At 48.7% G+C, this 22,833-nt stretch overlaps 1 protein-coding gene across 1 annotated transcript in view; it reads left to right on the forward strand.

Annotated features, from left to right (window-relative positions):
• RASSF2 (Ras association (RalGDS/AF-6) domain family member 2) overlaps positions 1–22,378 on the forward strand; it is a 35,153-nt gene extending 12,775 nt beyond the window's left edge. The window contains exons 2-11 of the mRNA XM_004687195.2: positions 7,400–7,487; positions 8,916–8,991; positions 11,127–11,278; positions 13,504–13,592; positions 14,524–14,684; positions 15,329–15,430; positions 16,476–16,527; positions 17,030–17,151; positions 18,299–18,396; positions 19,526–22,378. Of these exons, the coding sequence (XP_004687252.1) occupies positions 7,429–7,487; positions 8,916–8,991; positions 11,127–11,278; positions 13,504–13,592; positions 14,524–14,684; positions 15,329–15,430; positions 16,476–16,527; positions 17,030–17,151; positions 18,299–18,396; positions 19,526–19,595 (981 nt within the window). The 5' untranslated portion in view covers positions 7,400–7,428 and the 3' untranslated portion in view covers positions 19,596–22,378. The remainder of the gene's footprint in view (positions 1–7,399; positions 7,488–8,915; positions 8,992–11,126; positions 11,279–13,503; positions 13,593–14,523; positions 14,685–15,328; positions 15,431–16,475; positions 16,528–17,029; positions 17,152–18,298; positions 18,397–19,525) is intronic.
• Positions 22,379–22,833: the final 455 nt, after the last annotated feature.

Here is a 22,833-nt window from a genome sequence, read left to right on the forward strand (position 1 = left end):
CAATAAACATGGGGGTACAAGTATCTTTTTCAATCAGTGTTTTTGTGTCTTTTGGGTAGATACCTAGTGTGCATTGTCTTTTTTACAAAAATTATTTATTTATGCACACAAGAACTATGAGTCCAGCCAGAGGTGTGGGGTGAGAGATTTCACCTGAGACAGAGTGGGGAGCACAAAAGGCGGATGGACTGAAATAAACTGCAGAGGGGAGCAGCGAGGAGACCGGAGAGGTCTGCTGTACCATGCGGGTCACCTCCCCGGCCTGGGGTCAGACCGAAGCTGCAGTGGCTGTGAGTAGCTTCCTTGTGCTGTGCTTCAACCCATTGCACCACCAGGGAGGGCCCAGATGTGTTATTTTCAAGACATGGTGAGATCCATGCTGGCAAATGACTCTCCCAAGGCATTTTGGAGTCCAGAAGGACTCCATCTAGCCTCCCCTCAACCCCCCACATTTAGTGTTTTTTATTTTGTAAATTCTTGCTATTCACAGAGAAGGCAGAGTGTTGCAATCAACCAGTTGGCCGAATACTTCACGCCCAGGCTGCACACATTGCAGGCACCACAGAGGAAGGGACCAGTAGAACCCACACCCGAGTTCCACCAGGCTTCTTCCTCTGGCCCTTCCTTGTGTGAGGAACAATACTCTGCTGAAGGAATACAACCGACTCCTGCACTTCCTGCCTTTTGTTAGCTCTGCTGCTATGTTTGCCTTAAAGTAGATGTAACTTTAGCTGATTCCCACCCCACGCTGGCTGGAGGGGACCCATGATTGTGGTGAAGGTTGGAAAGTTTATGGAGAGAGATGCAGATAATGTCCTTGAGACCAAGGAAGGGTTGTGTCTTCGACTCTGTTACCTGTCATTTCAATGCAGCAACGTGGTATGCTGTGCATTTTCCTCACTCTCCCTCCCCAAGAAGTATAAAGGGAAAAAGAAGGCGCTCAGGCTGGAGGCAAAGTTCGAGTCACCTGAGCCTGCCTACGGGTTGGATTTATAGCTGAGGGCTTGGTGAGGTCAAATACCAGGGAGAGAGTGACCCAGCCTTGGACATTCCTCACACTGAGGCCTTCACACCAGTGGAGTTCTACCAATCTGGTGAGCAAAAGAGCAGCGATGAGGGAGATTGAGTATCTTTTCACAGGTTTATTAGCTATTTGTATCTTTTTTCATGTGGGAATGAAAAAAGGTGTTTATCGTTGCCTAGTTTTCTACAGCGTATAGAATCATTGATTTATTAAGTCATTTACATATTAGGGCTATTAGCCTATTGGCGCATGTTTTATGAGCATTTTTCCAATCTGTCTTAAACTTTTTGGTTTTGAATAGGGTAGGATTTTTTTTTTCAAAGAGAACTTAAAGTTTTTGTTTGGGAAAAATTTACTTTTTTAAATTAGACTTCTGGATTTCGGGTCTTCCATTGAAAAGTTTTTCCTAGTTCAAGTTTACATGTCTATTTCCTTCCAGCATCTTAATGCTTAAACTTTTCTGGCTGTTCTCTAATTTCTTTTAGTGAAATAAGGTAGGGATTTTGTGTCCCTACCTTCCCTTTCCCAAAGGCCAGCTAATTCTCCAGCCAGTTAAAGAACAAAATTCTTTTGTCCCTTGCTGTTTAGAAATGCAGCTCATATTCTATGTTCCCAAATCCTTATCTATTTCAGTATATTGTATTGTTTCATTGATCTGCCTATTTTTTCTCAAGTATCAAATAGTCTTATTAACTCTTATAGAGATGGCTTAAATTCTCTACTAGTATTATCAGTAGTTTTTTTTTTTTTAAGATTTATTTATTTATTCATACAGAACTGGGATACAAGCCAGAGGTTAAGGGGTGATGAGAGGCTTCACCAGAGACAGAGTGGGGAGCAGAACAGGCAGATTAATGAAGTACTCTGCTGAGAGGAGCAGTGGGCGGGTCAGAAGAGGTCTGCTGCGCCATGTGGGTCACCTCTGGTGCTGGGGATCGAACTCACACTGAAGCGGCTGCAGCTTGCTTGCAGTGCTGCATCCTAACCCGCTGCGCCACCAGGGAGGGCCCAGTTTTTTGTTTAAAAATCTATTAATTCATATATATTTTTTTACACCATTGTTCATTTTTGTAGTGTTTGCTTTCTCTCGTCAGGTGTAGTCCCCATAGAAATCCCACCACCAGTTCACCCGCACACCGTGCTCTTCCCTCCTATTTTGATCCTGTTCCCTCCTCACCCTCCCCCCACCCCTGCAGAACTTTTCTGAGTAGTTTTAAGAGGATATGCTCCCAAAAGGGAATTGTCTTAAGATCAGGAACAATTGCTTGCAGATGTGAAACAAAATTCCCAAATGAGAGGTTATGATGGAGGCAGTGAGCAGGAGAGCCACACAGAACGCAGAAAACCCAGTGAGTTGGAAGATTCAATGGAGATTCCTGAGGAAAATAAGGAAATGGAGATTATGTAAAAATGATACGAGAGGCCCTTCCTGGTGGCACAACGGGTTAAAGCACAGCACTGAGAAGCTAAAGCCACTTACGCATGAGTTCGATTCCCGCCTGCGCCCGGAGGTGACCCCATGGCGCTGCAGACCTCTCCTGACCCGCCCGCTGCTCCCCTCAGCAGTGGACTTCGTCGATCTGCCTGTTCTGCTCCCCACTCTGTCTCTGGTGAATCCTCCTCTCATCCCTCGTACCTCTGATCTGTACCCCAGCTCTTGTATGCATCAATAAATAAATCTTAAAAAAAAATGTTTACTCACTAGTTATAAGTAATCACTACTTAGAAAAAACTTTCTCACATGTCTGATTTTCTTCCCTTTTTGCCAGCACACATGTACTCCAACTTTAGTCATTTGTTAACTTTTTGGAAAAGACGAAACAAAGAAAATTGAGAGATTAACTCTTAACTGAAATTGAGAGCGTGGCTCTTTGAGGTACACACACTATGAATTTTATGAATGAACTCAACCCACCACTTCCCCCCAGCGTAAGGCCCTTCCTTGGAGGACCTTTGTGTGTGTGTTTCCTGTGGTTGTTATGGCAAATGACCAAAACAAGTGGCTTTGAAAACACATGGGTGTAATTAGCTGACAGCTCTGTAGGTCAGAGGTCTGACACTGGCCTAAAAGCAGGATATCGGGGACCCAGGAATGGATCTATCTTCTCTTTTGCAGCCTCTAGAGGTCCCCACATTGCTGGGCTTGTGCTCCTGCCTCCAGTTTCAAAGCCAGCAGTGGGGCTGAGCCCTTTCCCTGACTTTTCTGCCTCCCTCTTCCATTTCTTTAAAGTTTGTGGCAAATTGCACAAAAGCAGTCCCTACACTGTGCGCCCCTCACCCTCAGCCTTAGACCTCTTTTAATTTTGCAGAAGTGAAACTCTGTACCCATAACTCTGCCCCCACCCCCTGCCCCTGGCAACCACCATCCTACACCTGTCTCTGGAGCCAGGCACCTAAGTGTATCAGTGAAATGTCAGTTCTGCCTGTTAGTGGCTGACTCAGCAGAGTGTCTTCGTGGTTGACCCATGTCAACCACGTGGGTCAGAACTTCCTTCCTCTTTGTCGGCCTATGGCATTGCAGGGGTGTGAGTCCATGCATCCTTGGGTGGACACTTGAGTGGCTTCTATCTTTTGGCTCTTGTGTGAATGCTGCTATGAACAGAGGGGTACAGCTGTTTCTTCATGTCCCTGCTTTCACAAAGAAAATTTTGAAGTCCTGCCATCAGTTCCTTGGGGTATAAGCCCAGAAGTGGAATGGCTGGACCTTGTGGTAATTCTGTGCTTACATTTGGAGGTGCCCCCACGGGGGCTCCCCAGCAGCTATCCCCTTTGTACCCAGCAGCAAGCACCGGTTCCTGATTCTCCACCTTGTCCCAACACTGTGATTTTCTCTGCTTGACAGTAACGTCCTCATGAGTGTGAGTCGGTATCTCACGTGGCTCCGATTTTCATTCCTGAATGACTAGGGATGTCAAGCATCTTCTCAATTGCTCTTCGGCTATGACTTCTTCTGAGAAATTTTGTTCAAGGTCTTGACCCCTATTTCCTCCCTCCCTCCCCCTCTTTTCCCCCTTACCTCCCCCTCTTTTTTCCCTTACCACCTTCCTTCCTCCTTCTCTCTTTCTTTTTAAATCGAGGTGCCATTGGGTTACATGGCGTGTGATTCAGGGGCCCAGGATCACACCTCCTCAATGCAGGTCATCACACTGTCCCCTGACAAGGTACCCACAGTTCTTCACCAGAGTCCACTGAGCCCCCTCCCCACTTGGTTTTCGCACCTCCCACTTCCCCGTCTTTCAGCCTCAATTCCACAATCATTTCTGGTGTTAGTTACTGGTTTGGTTCTGGCTGACCCTTTGCTTCATCTCTATAATCCACAGATAAATGACATATCCAGGATTTGTCTTTTCCTGTGTTCACCGCCCATGTGTCTACAGGGTGGCTTGTTTTTTTTTTTTTTTTTTTTTGGTCATTGGGTGATAACAGTCCTTTATATATTTTGAACATTAATCTCTTACCAGATTTGTCTGCAACATCTCCTCCCACACTGTGGGCTGCCTTTCCACTCTGATCCACTTTGAAGAGTCAGTGATGACATTGACCCCGCTCATGTAACCCTGACTTTCTCCCAGCCTTTGGAAAACACTGTCCTGCTTGCCACGGGCTGCTGTTGCTTCTGTTAGGAATCATCTAGCGACTGGAAGTCCGGAGCTCACGCCTCTGTCACCGCCAAATGCCAATAAAGTGGGGATAGGAATTGAATCGTTAGGTATGCTTTAACCAGGCAGCAGGCAATCTGTCAGGTTAACACCCTAAAGAAACCACATCGTATTTCATCTCCAGCTGGCTTTTCATAGTGAGTCAAAGACAGTGGCTGGGCAGTAAGCTGGCCTTCACCGCTGCCAGGAGCTGGTGATGTCTGCCCTGGGCTCCCTGCCACCCTTCTGGGTACCTGGACCAGTGTGCTGAGTCTGGTGATAGCACTGACCCCCCGGACTCATCCAGAGGCGGCCTTGGGCTGGAAAATTAACTCAGAAACAGTGTGTGTGTGTGTGGATTTCATACTGTGCCATGCATAGTGTCTACCCATTACCCTCTTCCTAACCTCGATCGGCTTCTCCAATTCCTTCATCAGTGGCTCAGGGGAAGGGCCGGGTATCGTCCTGCTGAGTGCCTGAGCCTCTGGACACCCCCTGTTGGTTTGCACCATCATCTGTGGCCACCCCAAGCCCCGTGGGACAGAAAAGGACCCCTTTCTTCCCACGGCCCTTCCCGTGCCTCTCTCGCTGCAAGCCGTCTTCCTAGCTAGCGCCTTTGGCTCCAAGTTGTGCCATGTCTTCTTGTCGCATACTTGTGCAAAGTCCAGAACAGGGCAGCGAGCTTAAAGGGAAAGACTTTAAAGACCATTGGAACTGCAAACAAATGTTGAGGTCAGTGATATGGATGTTGAAGCGAAGGGGGAAATCGCTGATGTCTGTCATTGGTTTTATTTTATTTTTTTTTTAACAAGAACTATATTTTTCCAGCCTTATTGATAGAACATTGTGTAAGTTTAAGGTGTACAATGTGATATTTGATACACGTGCTACACAACATTTACCAAGATACAGTTAGGTAACCCCTCTGTAACTTCACCTCATTACCATAATTGGTGGATATAGAGAGAACATTGAAGAATGGTTTTCCTAGCAACTTTTGGGTTTTGATGCTGTTTTCTTACTGTGGTTGTTGTGCTGTACACTGGTCCTCTGAACTTAGACATCTTTTCACCAGAAGTCTGTGCTCTTTGATCAGCTTTTCTCCACTTTCCCTACGTCCCAGCCCTCAGTAATGAACATTCTACTATGATTGTATGAGTTTGGCTTTCTTAGTTTCCACACATGAGTGAAATCATATCATACTTGTTTTTGTCTTAGCACTGTATCCTTAAAATCCATCTGTTTTATTGCAAGTGGCAGGCTTTCCTCCTTTTTGTGACCAAGTAATATTCCACAGTATATTTTTTTATCCACATGCCCCTCCCCCCTTTGATATCTCATGAATGTGTTAATTTTCACATATTTGTGAATTTTCAAGTTTTCTTTCTGCTGTTGATTTTAAGTTTTTTACTAAAAATGAGAAAAGATACTTGGTATGATGTCAATCATCTTAAATTTGCTAAGACTTCTTTTGTGTATAATTTACTTTGAAATGCATCGACAAGAAGAAAGATTGTCAAGTAGTTAAAGGGAGGTTTGCATGGACAGTTGTGTGATGAAGTAAGGATATTAAAATGATAAGAGTAGAAAAGCCTTAGGCACATGGCTACTCATCACCATATTTCATCAACTTTACATTTGGAAGCAGATGTACTTCATCAAACATGATGAACTGCTTTAAAAAATTGCTGGTAGTGTCCTTACCCACAGAGAGCCAGCCTTTCGTTCACTTGTGTTTGTCTGTACATATAGCGGGGGTGTCAACTAGAAGCACTTTAGCCCCCACAGAACACTTGGTAATATCTGGGGACATTTTTGATTGTTGTGGAGAGTCTGTGCTGCTGGTATCTAGAGGGTGGAGGCTAGGGGTGCAACCCCAAAAGTCAGTGGTGCCCTGACTAAGAAATGCATTTATGCATATTTTCCACTGATTTATATATTTTTTAAAGATTTATTTATTTATGCATACAGAACTGGGGTACAAATGGGAGGCGCAGGGGTGGTGAGAGGATTCACCAGAGACAGAGCGGGGAGCAGAACAGGTAGATCGACGAAGCGCACTGCTGAGGGGAGCAATGGGCGGGTCAGGAGAGGTCTGCCACGCCATGTGGGTCACCTCCAGGGCGGGGATCGAACTCATGCTGAAGTGGCTTTAGCTTCTTAGTGCAGTGCTTTAACCCACTGCGCCACCAGGGAGGGCCAGATAATATATTTTAAATGAAGTCAGACTCATCATTTTATAGCCTGCATTTTCATAATAAAGTGTCATTTCCCAGATAATTAAAGAGCTTTTCCATTTTCATACTTTAATGGCAACTCTGGAGCCCTGCTGGGAGGTGGCGCCTGCAGCTCAGCTTGGGTGCTGTGCGGTGGTTCACCAAGCGCAGTAGTGGCGTCTGAGCTTCCCGCCAGTCTCTCTGGTGTGTCCTGACGGGCCCTCCCGGAGCACTTAGGGATCAGCGGGGAGACTGGCCTTGGCTGTCTGTCTCTGTCGCAGGGCAGTTGTCCCGGGGCCGCCCGCGGGTGGTCCTGTCTCTGTTGAGTGAGGTGGTGGAAACAGAGGCCGCCGTGTGGCGTCTCACTTGCCTGAGACAGCTTGTAGTGGCTGCACAAGCTTTGGATCTGGGGTGAGGACAGGGAGCATATCATCGAGCTCTGTGCCCCTTCCACCCCAAGGTCTGTGAGTCCCTAAGGACACAATCTGACTTTAACTTCTGTCTTCTCATCTCCAATATAGGCCTCTTCTAATGAAAAGACAAAGGAAGCATGGACTACAGTCACCAAACTTCCCTAGTTCCGTGCGGACAAGATAAATTCATCTCCAAGTAAGAGCTGCTGTTGTACTGCTGTCTGCGGGCCTCTGTGCACGAGGGAGCCCGGACTCTGTAGAGCTAAACAGCTGAGCGTGCTGGTGAGAGCATTCACCAGATTGCTGCTCTGTACAAAAACAGGCTCCCAGAGCCTGACCAGAGTGTGAGGGGCAGGGGCTTCAACACACAGCACCTCTGGAGACTTGAAAGAGCTGCTATCCTGGAGGACTTCCTTGAGGTGGCATTGGTGGGGGCTGCTCACAGCCTGCTCCTGTCAGGGAGTCCACAGGCTCGTGTCCCTGGCTGACGGGGTCCTGCCTAACAGTTGTGCCTGAGCAGAAGGGTGTGTGTTTCATTGGTTTATATGCTCCAAAATCTCTCCAAGTCAGATTTTTTTGGCTAAGTGGCAGGGGTTGAGTTAGTTAGAAAATTGACTTTTCTAAATTTTAAGTTTGAGGACATGCTGTTTTACCCCAGGGATTGTTCACAGTGGAGTCCTGCTCGTTTAACTAGGTTGCAACAAAGACCGGACATCAGGCCAGAGAGGCATTTTGCGAGGTGGTGTTTTAGTTTTCATAAACTGCAATAAAATAAAGGCACCTGGAATAGAATATTGCCAGGGCCCAGAAGCCCTCTCATGCCATCCGAGTCACTGGGCCGCAAAGTGAACCACTCTCCTGAATTCTCTCACTTTAAACTTTATATAATGGAATCATGCAACCTGGGCTCTTTCAAGTCTGACTTCTTCACCCAGTGTAATGTGTAGGAGGGTCTTCCATCTTAGATGCAGTTTGCCCATATTCCCACGGCTGTAGAATTTTCCATTCTGTGACTATCCCTGCCCTTATTCATCCTTCCACTGTTGATAAAGATTTTTAAACATAAGCCCACATCAAAGCATACCTTGGTAGGGCCCAGACCTGCCCCTTTTAACCTGAAAAGCCCAGCGATTTCTGGGTCCCGTCAAGGTCTGTCGTGATTGTGCTCTCTAGCTCACTGCATGTGTGAAGGCGGAAAGGCTGTGGGGTGGCGGGAGAGCCAGGCCTGTGGCTCTGAGGTGTCTTTGCCTCTGTGACCATGTGACCAGTAAAGGCCTGCTGGCTCAGCTTGGGCTTGGGGGTGTCGTTGGAATTGCTGGCCTACAGTGCCTGACCAGACCTGCCTGGATACTCCTTGCGTTCAGTCTGTTCACGGGAGGTGCTTATTCTTGATCTTGCCCCGGGGGAAGCTGATGATGAGGGATAGTGAGAGAGGGTGTGTGTGTGTGTGTGTGTGTGTGTGTGTGTGTGTATGGACACAAGTATGGATAGACTCCAGGTCTGCAGCCGCTAAAAGCCAGGTTAGAGGGAAAAAAAGAGGGAAAACTGCATAAAGTGACTTGAGCTGAGAGTGTCAGAATACAGCTCTTGTATTCTTCTCTCCCCCCACCCTCCTCACCCCTAGGAATGAACTTCTTCTGCATCTGAAGACCTACAACTTGTACTATGAAGGCCAGAATTTGCAGCTTCGACATCGTGAGGTAAGCAGTCCCCAGGGAAGCCCTGTTGAGATTTGTCCGTGACGCCCCAGCCCTGTCTTTGTCTTCATATGTCCTAGGTCTGGGGTCCTGAGGTTCTAGGAGTTCCCTCCCTTTCCTGCTACAGTGAGTGGTTTCTCATTAGAAGTGTTAGTGGGCATCCTTGGAGTTCTTTGAAAGGAGACCCCAGGTCCATTTTTTTCCCTTGGAAACATGGACTTTTTTCCCCAGAGATACTGGTGATGTGTGGCTGGACTAGTGTCTCCAAGTGGGGATTCACCAAAAGGAGGCTCTTGTGGGCGGACCCCTTTGATGACTCTCAAGTGGGCATCTTAGGCAACTCAGAAATCTTAGCTAGTGCTTGATGTTTACACATCTGGGCCTGTGTCCCATTGTAGTCACTGGGAAAGTTGCATAAGCTCTAGATGATGCTACTTGGTCCTTCTCCACCACTGCAGCAGCCTCCCTGGGTGCCTTCTTGGAGAGCCTTTGCTATCCATCTGCCTCTCCCCAGCCCCCATCCTGAATCTAAGCTTACTCATCCTGTATCCATTTCTGTAAGGCGTGTTATCTGATGGTGAGTTATAGAGGAGCCTGGTGGAGTAATTTATACTCAAGTGTACTTGACTGATAAGAAGGCATGTGTGATGCCCTTCTAAAGACATTTTTAGGTTATCGAGCCACGGTGATTTAATCCGTAGAAATGGATAGCAGATGGTGGAATTTCAGCTTCTAAGGCAGGTTGGTAGGGGATAATGTGTGGGAACCACTCCCACTTAAAGTCTGACTTAGGTTAAATTCTGTCCTGTGATCATGTAATGTAAAATATGATGCTAACCTTGCCTAGCTAGAAGACCTAGCTGTGTGTCTGTACTGACACACAGCTTTTCTCCCCAAGATTCCAGATTCCCAAAATTGCTTCACTCCTCTCCTGCCTTCTTTTATTTCTCCTTCCTTTTGAAGGGTGATCCTGGAACCCAGGTTAGTTGTTCAACCAACAGGTGTCATCATCACCCAGGAGGCTTCTCCTGAAGATGCGACCTTGGCACATAAAACTTGGGTTCAGAGAGGTTTTCCTGAAACTCAGGAAAGGAATCTCTTTTAGGGCTTGTCCTCAGAGCTCGTACTAATCAGTGGCTGGGCCATTAAGATTTTGGTCTTTAAACAGCTTTTCTGAGGTATGTCCTGTAGAATACTCAAATGCTTGACAGTAAGAATTTCACAGTCATAACTGAGATCCATTTCTTTGCACAGAAGCATTTCTTCGCCTTCAGAAGCATTTTCACATTCCCCTTCTCAGTCAACGACCCCTTGGGTATAAATTTGGAGTTCTTGAAGAATTTATTTACTTCTGATTGTAGCACATTATCTTATATACTCTGGGAAGTTCTGCTGTTAAGAAATCTAATTGGGGCCCTCCCCGGTGGTGCAACGGGTTAAAGTGCAACACTGCAAAGTTCGCTGCAGCCGCTTCAGCACGAGTTTGATCCTGCCAGGGAGGTGACCCACATGGCATGGCAGCACTCCCCTGCTCCCCTCAGCAGCGTACTTCATCGTTCTGCCTGTTCTGCTCCCCACTCTGTCTCTGGTGAAGCCTCTCACTGCCCCTGCATTTCTGGCCTGTACTCCAGTTCTGTATGCATAAATAAATAAACCTTTTTTTAAAAAAAGAAATCTGATTAACACAACGTCTCCCAACCTATGATCCCTCAGCACTTTTTTTAAAGGTCTAACAGTTGATTTGCTAGAAAACAAATTGGGGGAATGAGGCTTTCAATCTCCTTCCATCAGGCCCCGTTGCTAAACACATGCTATGACTAAAGACACATTCCTCTCCACAGTAAGGGAGGGGCAGCTAATTCAAGAATTTAGTTCTTGCCTCTGTTGGCAAGTCTCGTGTCACTCACTTTAGGAGGTGGATTCCTCTTTCTTTCAAGTCATTAGGATACAACTCAATGTTTAGAATTTCACATTTGAATTTAATTTGCATGTCAGTCCACTTTTGTGCTGGCCTGTGCGGCCAGCTCCCGGGTCTCAGACCTGGAGTGAGGCCTGGGGGGCTGTCTCCACTCTGCGGCTGGGTGTGTCAGCTGGCTTCTGGGGCCCTTCCGGGCTCACTGCCGTGGCTCTGTGGGCAGGAGGAAGACGAGCTCATCGTGGAAGGACTGCTGAACATCTCCTGGGGGCTGCGCCGGCCCATTCGTCTGCAGATGCAGGATGACCACGAGCGCATCCGCCCCCCTCCGTCCTCTTCCTCCTGGCACTCCGGCTGCAACTTGGGAGCACAGGGGTAAGTGAGGTCACAGAGAACTTGTGGCAACTGGGGCTTCTCAAGCAGGTACATGTCACCTGCTGCCAGCCGGCCTTGGTCCTCCCTTCCCACTACCTATGCTGCTTGCTGCTCCACGCTAGGATGAGAAGGGCAGGTGCTGGTAGGACCAGGCCTCCGTGCCTGTCCCTGAGTGATGGTCAGAGGGAGGTGGTGGGGGTGGGGTGGGGTGGACTCAGGGAAGCAAAACCTGGGTGAACCAGTGCCCTCCATGGGAAGTGGGCATTGCTAGTGGTCAGCCATGCCCAGCTGCAGCTTTCTGACTCAGTGCCCTAGCAACTCCCTGTCCACACCCCCCTCCTCAGCCCTCCTCATAGAATGACCCTGTTCTGGAGACAATTAGAGCCCAACCTCACCAAAGCTTTCTGTGTCGGGGAGACTCAAGAAGGGGGAAAAGAATGTCAGGTGCAAGCCAGCCAAGGGAGGTCAGCCAGGGGGCTGCTCCCTCGGGCCGTCCTGGAGCCAGAGACAACATTACAGTCCCTCTGGAAGGTGCCTTCTGCAGGACATCCCCGGCACGCCTGTGGGGGCCCCGTCCGCTCCCCTCCCATCATGGTGGCCAGATGAGTAGCGGAATGTGTCCTGGACTGCACGCCCTTCTCGCCATCTTTCTGGGACTCCACTTTTCAGGATCAAGTGACGAGCCTTGTTCCACCCCGAAATTGCTGATGCTGCCTCGGGCCACAGCCTGGGTGGGGCGTGCTGACACTCGCCAAAACCACAGGGATGTTTGTTCTGTTTTAAATGAGAACCAAGCCCTCTCTGTAGGCCACTTTGAACATTGTGTGAAACACCCCACAGCCCATTCTCTCTCTGAACTCCAGAGGAATCTGCAAGGCGGCCAAACCCTGGCTGGATCAGGTTTCTTTCCAAGGGAATTTAGAGGCGCCTTGGCCCATCTTCTCGGACGTGGGACGTCCTGTGCAGCTCCGCCGACTTCACCTGAGCTCACGGGCTTCCCACTCTGCTTTGCTCCCTGCACTTAGATCCGTTGGACTTTCAGTGCGCCAAACCCTTTCCACCAGCCGGCCTTGTCCCCGGCCCGTTTCATTCCACTTATTAAGGGAGATGATTATAACAGCTCCGTGTGCTCCATGGCCCTGGGCTGGGCCTGTGAAGGGCCCTTCACGCTGCCTGCTGGTTTCCTCGTTCCTCCCTGTGGCATCAAGGTGGTCTTGCTTGATTTTTAGACTGCAAATGCTCTGAGAGGGGTTTCAGAAATGGTAAATAATGTCCTCCCAGCTGCTGGACCACTGTGTAAACAACGATGCTGAGAGGAGTTTTTGCTTCGGCCAGAGCAGGGAGTGGCTGCTTCCGGTGCTGAGTGTATCAGGCCCAAGACTCTGACCAGACCCATTCTGGGATGCGAAGTTCACCTTATACTACAACAGGACTTTTTTTGAGCTTCTTCAACTTTGTCTTTTCCTTAAAACTATGATCCCTCAAATTGAGTCCTGTCTCTCCACTGGGCCCCAGAGAGTCCACGCTCTTCTCGCTGGGTTCAACCAAGAACTTGTTAAATGTGATTCTCCTTGCTAGCTCAATCCTCTGTTGATTTGGGGTGTGCTTTGAGGAGTTATTTGCCAGTTATCTTAGCAAAGCCACATCTCAGGTCACACTGCTGCTGTGGGCCTTCTCTGGCTTGGCCAAGCGGCCTGTCCTGCAGCCCTGTCAGCCCAGAATGCTGCGGTCAACACCCTTCCCAAAGCTGCCCTGACTCTCATAGCCGCCAATCTAGTACTTTCCATTCCCTTTAGGTGCCAGGAATAATTTCCGAGTTATTCTTCCCACAGAAATGGGCTGAAGCGGGAGTCTTGTCCCAAGAAATAGTCATTATTAGTGGGTCCCCAATGAGATGTAGAGCCCCTGTGTGCTGCAGATAGTACAGGGGGCTTGTACTTGGGGGCTCTCCATCCTGGAAATGAAGAGTTGGGATGCTTGTGTTCTGCACATGCTGGAAACAAGCATTTCCTCCCTCCTGAACCCCACCCTCTTCCCACTCGGTGCTCAGCCAGGAGCTGGGCAAACCTCACACGACACTCAGCATGGCCCACCACCTCCTTCATGCCGACCCATGTTTGTCCCCAGCTGGTGCATGCCAAGGGCTCCTTTGCAAGAACATGGTGAGGGGTCCTTGTCCTAGGGACTGAACTGCTCTCTCTTTTGCTTGTGTTTCATCCCCTCAGCACCATCTTGAAGCCCCTCACCATGCCCAACATTCAGATCTCAGAGGTGGATGCCCCCCCTGAGGGTGAGGAGCCATCGAGCCCCACAGGTTAGTGCAAGATGGGAGACTCCAGCCTGGGGCTGGTTGTGGCAAGATGTGAAAGATGCCAAATGGTGATACTTAACTTTCTGAAGAAAAAGTATGAAGAAAAGTATCGATGAGTTCAAGCATTAAATGCAGTAAAAAGGAAGAATGGAATGTTGGCCATCTCATCTACCCCACTATACGTTTTCCCTTCTTAGAAACAGCCAGAGGTATCCTCTTCGAGGTCTTCTCTGCAAATACACACCAGTTTGCTCTGGGTTGGATGCAATGTCTTGCGTTTCTATTTCAATAGAAGTGGTGACATTTTGCACATCACCACTTAATCAGTTTACCTTGAGGATGGTTCCAAACCCCATACAATGCTTGTGCCTCTTGAGACACGTACTATTCCACAGTATGGAAAAGACCACTCTCTATGGATAGACATTTCAGTCATTTCTAGTCATTTGCTGTGACAAACAAGACTACAGTCCGTGACCATGTCGCATTTTTTGGCATCTGTGGGATTCTTCGGGGTGGGATCGCTGGGTCTGAGTTGATGTGCATTTGCAATTTGGACTTTGTCAGTTTGCACTCTCTTGGAAGTCCTTGTCTTACACTCACCCTGTGCCAGGCAGTGTTCTAAGTGCTTTGTGAATGAACTCGGTTTAAACCCTCACAGCCACCCGAAGAAGTAAGGGTATTATTTGCCCCATTTTACTGATTGAAGAAACTGAGGCTCAGAGGAGTCAGTGATATATGGCAGCAGTAGACTGGAATTTGAACACGGGGTCTTCTGTGAAATCACTTCATTATATTGCTGCTCAGAAAATTATGATTAGTCTCCCCCCAGTCAGGAAGTACCGTCTTGATAAAATATTTGGGAGGCACGGTGCATATGTAGCATTGGCACCTCCCAGCCCCAGCCGACAGTCATTTCCCTCTTCTCTCTCAGATTCCAGGGGCCTGAAGCCTTTGCAGGAGGACACCCCACAGCTGATGCGCACACGCAGCGATGTTGGGGTTCGTCGCCGAGGCAATGTGAGGACACCCAGTGACCAGCGGCGAATCAGACGCCACCGTTTCTCCATCAACGGCCATTTCTACAATCACAAGGTGGAGAGGCTGGAGTGGGGCATTCCCAAGGGGGTGGGCTGCGAGCTTCGTTAGCTCCGGGAAAGGCGAGGGACCCCAGATCAGGAGCCCCTTAGGGTGGTGGTTAAGATGACGCCACAAATACCCCTCATCAGACTTCCCTTCTTCCTATACTTGTGCCTCCCATTGCCATCCAGCTAAGGGCTATCAGTAGACTGGAAACCACATAAATGTCTACGAGTAGGGAAGCAGAGCTGTGGATTTCAGAGCAGGGTACCCCTTCCCTCCTGCCACCTGTTTCCAAATCAGGTGCATCATGGGAGAGTGCTCAGAGCCCGCCTCCGCTTGAAGTTGGGACGGAAGGGCTGTGTGTGTTGTACATGGAGTTGCCGTCCCACCTGTTCCTCTTCCCCTCCAAGCCGGCCGCATGGCGGTCTGGGTCCTCTCCAGCTTAGCATGATGGGGTGTGAACTGACTCAGGCAGAGCTTGAGGGCTGCCCACTGACAGCCAAGCCTGATGCCTGCCAGGCTGCCAGAGAGCAGGAGCACCTGTGAAGTGCCACCGTGCTGGTGCTCCCAGCTCAAGGAAATGGACCCAGGGCTGTTGGTCTTACTGCCCCGTCCTTGACTTGGCTCTCACCTGAGCTGCACACCTTTGTTGACAGACCTCCGTGTTTACACCGGCCTACGGCTCCATCACCAACGTTCGAATCAACAGCACCATGACCACTCCACAGGTCCTGAAGCTGCTGCTCAACAAATTTAAGGCAAGTGCCCTCTGCTGGTGGCTTCAGGAGGGTGGTTGGGTGGTGTGTGCACCTGGGTGAGGTGGGGGGTGGCTCTGGAAATGCAGCAGTGGGGAATGTGGAGAGGGATGAGGCGCTAGTCAGACGGTTTGGGGTGCTCCCTCTGCAAGGCAGCCTCACCTGGGGGCTTTAGAAACACAGTCTTGGCTCCCAACCCTAAAGCAACTTGAAAAAGAGGAACAAGTAAGATCCAAAGGAAGGTACTAATAAAAATAAGAACAGAGGGCCCTCCCTGGTGGCGCAGTGGGTTAAAGCACAGCACTGAGAAGCTAAAAGCCACTTCCGCATGAGTTCAATCCCTGCCTACCCCGGAGGTGACCACATGGCGAGCCAGACCTCTCCTGACCCGCCTGCTGCTCCCCTCAGCAGTGTACCTCCTCGATCTGTCCGTTCTGCTCCCCACTCTGTCTCTGGTGAAGCCTCTCACCGCCCCTGAGCCTCTGGCCTGTACCCCAGCTCTGTATGCACAAATAAATGAATCTTTAAAAAAAAAAATAAGAACAGAGATAAAAGAAACAGAGATTAGAAAGACGATTTAAAAAGTCCTACCACATTCTGTTTTCAGCAGTCCCTTTGTGATCCTTAGGGGACAGGTATCTTTACTTTTAGTGGGAGCCGGTGTTTCCTGTGGCCTAAGGGCTTAGGCGCTGGGCTTAAACGCTTGTCTGAGCCCAGCTGGCTGGATGCTTGGGCACGTTACTTGAACTCCCTGCCCCTGGCCTGTAAAACAGGGCAGTGGCAGCTTCCTACCATTTTATCATGAGTATCAGGTGAGATAACATGTGTAAAATGTGTAGAAGACCTGGTACTTTGTAATAAATATTAACTCTTCTGAGCTGTTATTATTGACAAAATTTCTGCTTGTGCACCTTCTCATCACTTTTGAGAGCTGTTGATAAGGGACCCGCCCTTTAATAGGGCCTAAAACCTGTTTGCTTTGGAGTGTTAAAGCAGAGAGAACAGCTCGAGGCATGCTTTCACCGAGTGTCTTTGGCTCTTGATTCAGATTGAGAATTCAGCGGAGGAGTTTGCTTTGTACGTGGTCCATACCAGTGGTGGTAAGTCTGAAGAGCACAGTGTACTTGGAAACTTTGAATTAGCTCAAAATAGCAAGTTGAAAAAATCCCTCTGTCTCATTCACTTGTTTGCTTGGGTTTTGAAAACTTCAAGGGCTGTTTGCCTTCAGGGCTGCTGGACTTAAGTCACTGGAGCATATGCCTTTTATGGTCAGTAAACAAACTCTAAAATTTAGCTGTCGGTTAAAAAAGGAACAGGATTTTCTCAAGAGATGGGCAAAACCATTTCCTGCAATGCAGCATCTTCCAAAGGGTTTGCCACTTGCTATTATCCTTGGGGGTGGGGGTTGTAGTGGGGGGTGGGGTGGGCTTGTTACCTTTAACCACACCTATTGAATTGTTTGTTGATAAATTGGTCTCCTGACTTCTATGGCTGCCTTGCCTAAGGTGTCTGGTGCCCTAGAGACCCAGAATTGAGCACTACTCAGGATGAGAAGGGCCACAGGCTGAACTCAGCCCTGTTGTTGGCTATGTGTGGTTCCAGAGAAACAGAAGCTGAAGAATACCGACTACCCACTGATTGCCCGAATCCTCCAGGGCCCCTGTGAACAGGTCTCCAAAGTGTTCCTCATGGAAAAGGACCAGGTGGAGGAAGTCACCTATGATGTGAGTCTCCCTTTGGTTGAATGCTGTGTCCTCAGGAGGCTGGGGGTTTGGTTGGGGTACCTGCAGCTGATTCTTAGCTTGACTTTTGGCCAAGGATCATGCGCCATGTTGCTGCTATTCTTTAGTCCCAGATTTTCTTAATCGGTAATGGCCATGCAGCAGGGAGAATGAATACAGAGGCTAAGTGGAGGCCTATGGGATTTTGGAGGAATGCTCAGCCACAGTGGAATAAAATGTCTTGAACTTTTCTGGGCTACGGTAAGAAGGCTGAGAAGTTTCTGTTAACTCTGTCTTAGCAACTTTGAGAAACTAGGAATGATTTTGTCTTATCTTATGGATTAGCTTTGCTGCAGTAACAAGTATCCCCAAATCTTAGTCACTTACAACAGCAGACATTTACTGTTTTTCCTTGGGACTCTGCAGACTGGTAGCAGTGGCTTTGCTTTAGGCATTGCATAGCTCATGTAGACAGCCAGACTCAAGAGGTAGTGGCCACCAGGTTATGCTTCTCATGGCAGATGGCTAGACTACAAGAAATCAGAACAAATCATGCCAGCCCATTTGAAATCTCCATTCAGATTTGATAGCATTCCAATCCACACCCATTCAATGGGTCAAAGCAAATGACATAACCAAGGCCAACACTGATAGGTTGGAAAACTGTCCTTCTCCATGGAGAAAAGTTGATAGAGTAGGTTGAAGACGGTTAAATTTTTGCTCACCTAAGAGATGCTCCCATTCATGTAGCTTCTCAGAAGCAAGTGCACACCTGGATGTTTGTTTGAGACTTAAGATATAAATCATTCTGAGCACGGTTCCTTATTGGGAGGGGAGAACAAAGAAGTTTATTAAATATCTTGGGTTCAGATCTTTCTCTGCATCACTGAATCAAGAGAAGTGCTTTTGCATGTGTGACATCACCTCATCTTGCTCTGAATACATGAAATGAAAATGAGAAAGTTGGTGATATGTGTCATTGCAAATGCTATACCAGCCTTGGAAGAGGAGAGTTGGTCCCTAAGGAAATCCTGCAGTATGCACAAGTAGATATCCCACAGCTTTGTGCCTTACATGAGAGAGATGCCAGAAGGAATTGGACTAAATTTGGGAGGGGGCAGACAAGCTAGAATGACTTTTCCCTTCTCAGGTGGCCCAGTATATAAAGTTCGAGATGCCAGTCCTTAAAAGCTTCATCCAGAAACTCCAAGAGGAAGAAGATCGGGAAGTGAAGAAGCTAATGCGCAAGTAAGCTTGGCCCGTGGGGGGCTGGTGGGGTTCCCCTGGGGCCTCACTGAGGGGGCTCTGAGCAGGGTCTCTACAGAGGTGGGCTCAGCTGCTGCAGGAGGCTGGGTCTTAGGGACCTTCTTCAGGGAACGTTCCGTGGACAAATCTGGAGCTCAGATGGGCACGTGAAATTTAAGCGTCTTGGTCTTTCTGCTTCTGTTGTCCACTTCTCTTGTGATTTTGAGAGATGGGGGACATAAAACTGTTCTGGGGGTTTCGGGAAGGCTCTCATCACAGTGGAAAGTAGTCTGAGTAACCTACACCTAACGTCCTTCCCTGCCTCCCTTTTTAACATTTCTCTTCAGAAGGTGCCTTTAGGTTAAAAAGCTAGCTCTTTGGAGAGGCTGCAATTTTTTTTTTCTTTTTGTTGTTTTTCCTAAACTAGATCACATTTCACAAGTATGTCATACGTCAGAACAAGCGATTAATTTTTACCAGTAAAGAATAAAGCCAACGGTAGATTTGCCTTGTGGATGATAATAATTAGCACGAGCATTAACATTTATTGAACAATTACTATGTGCCCAACTTAAAAAACAGCTTTCCCTGTGCAGTGCAAAGCCACTTTAGCCTTGCCTGACAGTGCCACCCCAGTCTTGGCATAGCCATAGTTCAGGGGAGGGCGGGGGAAATGGCGCTCACCCCAAGCCATGAACCTCCTTACCTGCAGGTTGCTGTGGCAAAATGCAGCCCCAGATTGAATCATATGAAGATAGTTACTACAGCTTCCCCACTCCTGCTCAGGTGGTCAAATAATGGCAACGTCATGTGGCCTAGCCCAGGTGACGGTGTCTGTTACTGTGCATGTGAAGTACTATGTACTTGCACGTAGTAACGAACGGACCCGTTGATTGTTGTTATTTCACTATCTCCTCCTTTTTCCAGATTCTCTGTCCTTGGTAAGATAACCTCGTTTGAATTTGGCCTCTTCAGCCCCTCTCTGTCCTGTTGTGGACCAATATAAGCAGCACAGGGACTGAACCGTGGGCCAGTGGAATAAGCGAGGGTCAGGATGCTGTCCCCCACGTGGCAGGGAGGCTGAGGAGGGTGCGTGCTGTCTCTGCCCCACCGTGGCTGTTTCTGTCTCCAGGTACACGGTGCTCCGGCTGATGATTCGGCAGAGGCTGGAGGAGATAGCTGAGACCCCAGCAACAATCTGAGCCACGAGAGGGCAGGATCCAGGCCTACAGGGGCAGCCTCTGACGTGGGAAGACCCAGTGGAAGCTGGATGCCTTCCTTCTATGGGAACGTTTAATGGCAAGCCTCTGCGACTCCTGTCCCACCTCCATGCTGCCTGGAGCAGACAAGCCTCCTTTCTTGCACTTACGGAGTTTTGACTTTTGGTATAGGGAGAGCCCAACAGGGGCGCACACGTGTGTGTCCGTGTGTGTGTCTGCACACATGTGCACAAGGTGCATGTCCACGTGCCAAATTGATATTTTTCACATCCAACTAAATTCCAAGTAACCAGCACAAGCACCAGAAGTCCAGGGCACGTGCTGCCTATCACCAGGTAAATAGCGGAATCACTGATCAGAGCGGTTTCAGATTGAAGAAGAATTTTCTCTCTTCAAGGGTCAGGGAGCAGCTACACCTGTTGACCCACATTTAGAAGGAGAAGTGGGCTCAGCTGGCCCACATGTGGGGTACTTAGAAGCTGGTTGAGCTGCTCCCAGCAGGCTAGGGAGATGGGCCAGGGGAATTAGCAGCAGCCCGCAATCTTGGGACAGGTCCCATGGAAGGAAAAAGAGAAACCTTTATCAGTGCAATAAGCCCACCGTTTTTACACTGGAAACTTTGTGCTGATCTGTGTGTCTGCCTGTAGAATGTGGATTCTGCCCATCTTGTCCCAGGGCCACCGCTGAGGAGCCTGCACCCTAGTTTTCTCTCCGCCCGCCCGACTGCCCACCCCGACTCTGGCGCCTCCTTGAGTTGGAGGCAGGGCCTCATGAAGCAGCTCTGCTGGTCTACACCAGGCCCTGGCCGCCCTTTGTGGCCAGGGCCTTGCTTTGTTCTGGGGGTGGCCAGGAAGTCTCCTTCTTCAGAGAAATGTAGCGGCTCCTTGCACAAGTAGAGTCCAGCTCATCTCTCCATCCAGGCATCTGCCTGCTCTTGCTTCTGAGACTGAGTGTGTGAGGTCAAGACTGTGCTGCCTAGACTCAGGACGGGCCAGTTGCCCGCCCCTTGTTTGTGAAGATGGAGCCTGAGAATGAGGTCTCGTCCTGCTACTGACCCAGTGTGGAGTTCAAGGAAGCTTTTAGGTTCCCTGGGAGGGCAGGGTGGGGAAGGAGGCTGAGAAAGCTTGCTTCTTGGAGCAGTCCCCTGGGTGGTCTTTAGAGCAGTCCCCAGCATGGGAGGGACCAGGGCCAGCCACTCTGGTGGCTCCACAGGAAGGCTGCTGGGCAGCTGGGCACCAGCTTGGCTGATGTAGACTGCAGAGAGACAAAACTGGGAGCGGGGTGCCTGACCGAGGACATAACCAGGTCAGGTCAGTGCGCCTCACAGGTGTCTCTGCACCGTGTTGAGATCTGGGTACTCCTTCCTCTTTCCACTTCCTCTTCAAGGAAGGTTTGGAGAGCTGATCAGTGGAGGTCGGGTACCTGCAAGCAAAATGGACCTTTGCAGCGGAGGGCGCCATTACTGCTCAGACACCCCTCTACTCTCTACCTGCTCCCACCCCCCCACCTCGGCCTCACCAGGCTCTTCAGATAACTCAGAATTGTAGACTCATTGCCTTTCAAGCGGAGGGCGTGTGCTGAAACCTGGCTTTTTGCAGGGGTCTTTCCTCTGCCTATGTCTGTGGGGAGGGCATCCATCCTCGGTCTTAATCAAACACCTCCCTGGGCTTCTCTGTCGTGTGTAGAAGGGAAAAAAAGCCAGGGTGGGTACTGAGAGCTTCCTTTGTTACAGATGGGAACCAGCAGCTTTGTGAATGCAGTAAGACTGACAGCCCAGATTTTCTGTTTGAGAAAGTGAAACCTTACCACCTAGTTATTTAGAAAGTTCAAAGCCTCTGTTGGCTCAGTAATTCTTCAAGGGTCAGGGGACTTAGGAGAATTTCCACAAAGCAAATTATAACCGCAGACTGTTATCGGACGACTATTTTTGGTTTGTGTAATTTTTGATAATTTGCACTAGTGTGGATGGTGTTAAAAATGGAGATGTTGCAAAATTCCTCTGTGGCAATGCCATACTCTCCAACAGCGTGACACTAAGGTAGGCCTGGCTTTTTAAAGAGGCAGTGGGTGGGAGAGGAAGTTGAACCGTACACAACATGGTCTGATTCCTACGGGCTGCACGTTTCCATGGGTGGCCCCTCTTGTGCAGAGATCACATCTTGATGACCTGACCAGAAATTTTGGAAAGGTCCTTTGAGAAAGTCGCACTGAAATGAGACACCGCGACTGTGTGGAGCTGAGCTATCTCACTGGTATCGCATGGCTTGGCGGCATGGAGCAACTTGACTGATTTGTGTGGGTTTATGTAATTGAGTGCAATGACCTTGAAATTGTGTGAAGAACAAAAGGCCAGTTGATGGTTTTTTCCCCCCTAACATGTGAAAAGCAGGATAGCACATCTGGCTTTCTTTTTCCAGGGGCTTATGTTACAAGGTGATCAAATGGAGGAAAAACCTGACTCCATCTGACAGGAAGGCGTTCAGCACAAGGTCACATGCTCTGTGATCACAGAGGGGTGTGATGGGTTAAGTGGGTGGGGGTGGGGGTTACCATGGGGAAGGACTGAAAAGCACAAATAACCACCTTGCCTGTGCCAAGGTGGGAGTTGTGCAGGTTTGTTTCTGGGCTGGACAGGGTTTCACTGAGTTCTTGTTGAGGCAGGAGAACCTCAGATAAGCTACCATATGCATGAAAAATACTGAGAACCCAGGTGGAGATTGGGTTGTGAAACTTCAAGGAGAAATATTTTCACTCTTCTTTCCCCCCTAACAAAACTTGGCCCAAAAAACCCCAAAAAAAAAAGGTTCCCCAACCCGGGAAAAAAAACCTCAGCAAAAAAAGAATTAAAAAAAAAAGAAGTGTGTTTTCCTGATGTAGAAACTTCTGGAATTCACTTCTGCAGACTTGGGTGGTGATTTCAGATCATCAGGGGGGTGGAATGAGCCACAGAAGGGCAAGAAACTCTCAAGAAGAAACTTATTTTGAAGCTCTGTAGCTTAGAGACCATGGTGCCATAAATATATCTCCGGAGAAGAAATATCTGTACGGGCAAAGGAATTTCAGGGGTTCAAAGAAAACCAACAGAGATGGCAGACAAAGATTCCTTCAGCCCTCTTGAAGCAGCAGCATTTAAGTTATTTTACACAAAATCTTGCTTGAGACAGATGAAATGAGAAATAATCTCCTAGAAGGGTAAAAATGAAAACCATTGTGCACCCCA

The sequence above is a fragment of the Condylura cristata genome, unplaced genomic scaffold (genome assembly GCF_000260355.1).
Source record: "Condylura cristata isolate star-nosed mole 26May11 unplaced genomic scaffold, ConCri1.0 scaffold00022, whole genome shotgun sequence".
Lineage (NCBI taxonomy): Eukaryota > Metazoa > Chordata > Mammalia > Eulipotyphla > Talpidae > Condylura > Condylura cristata.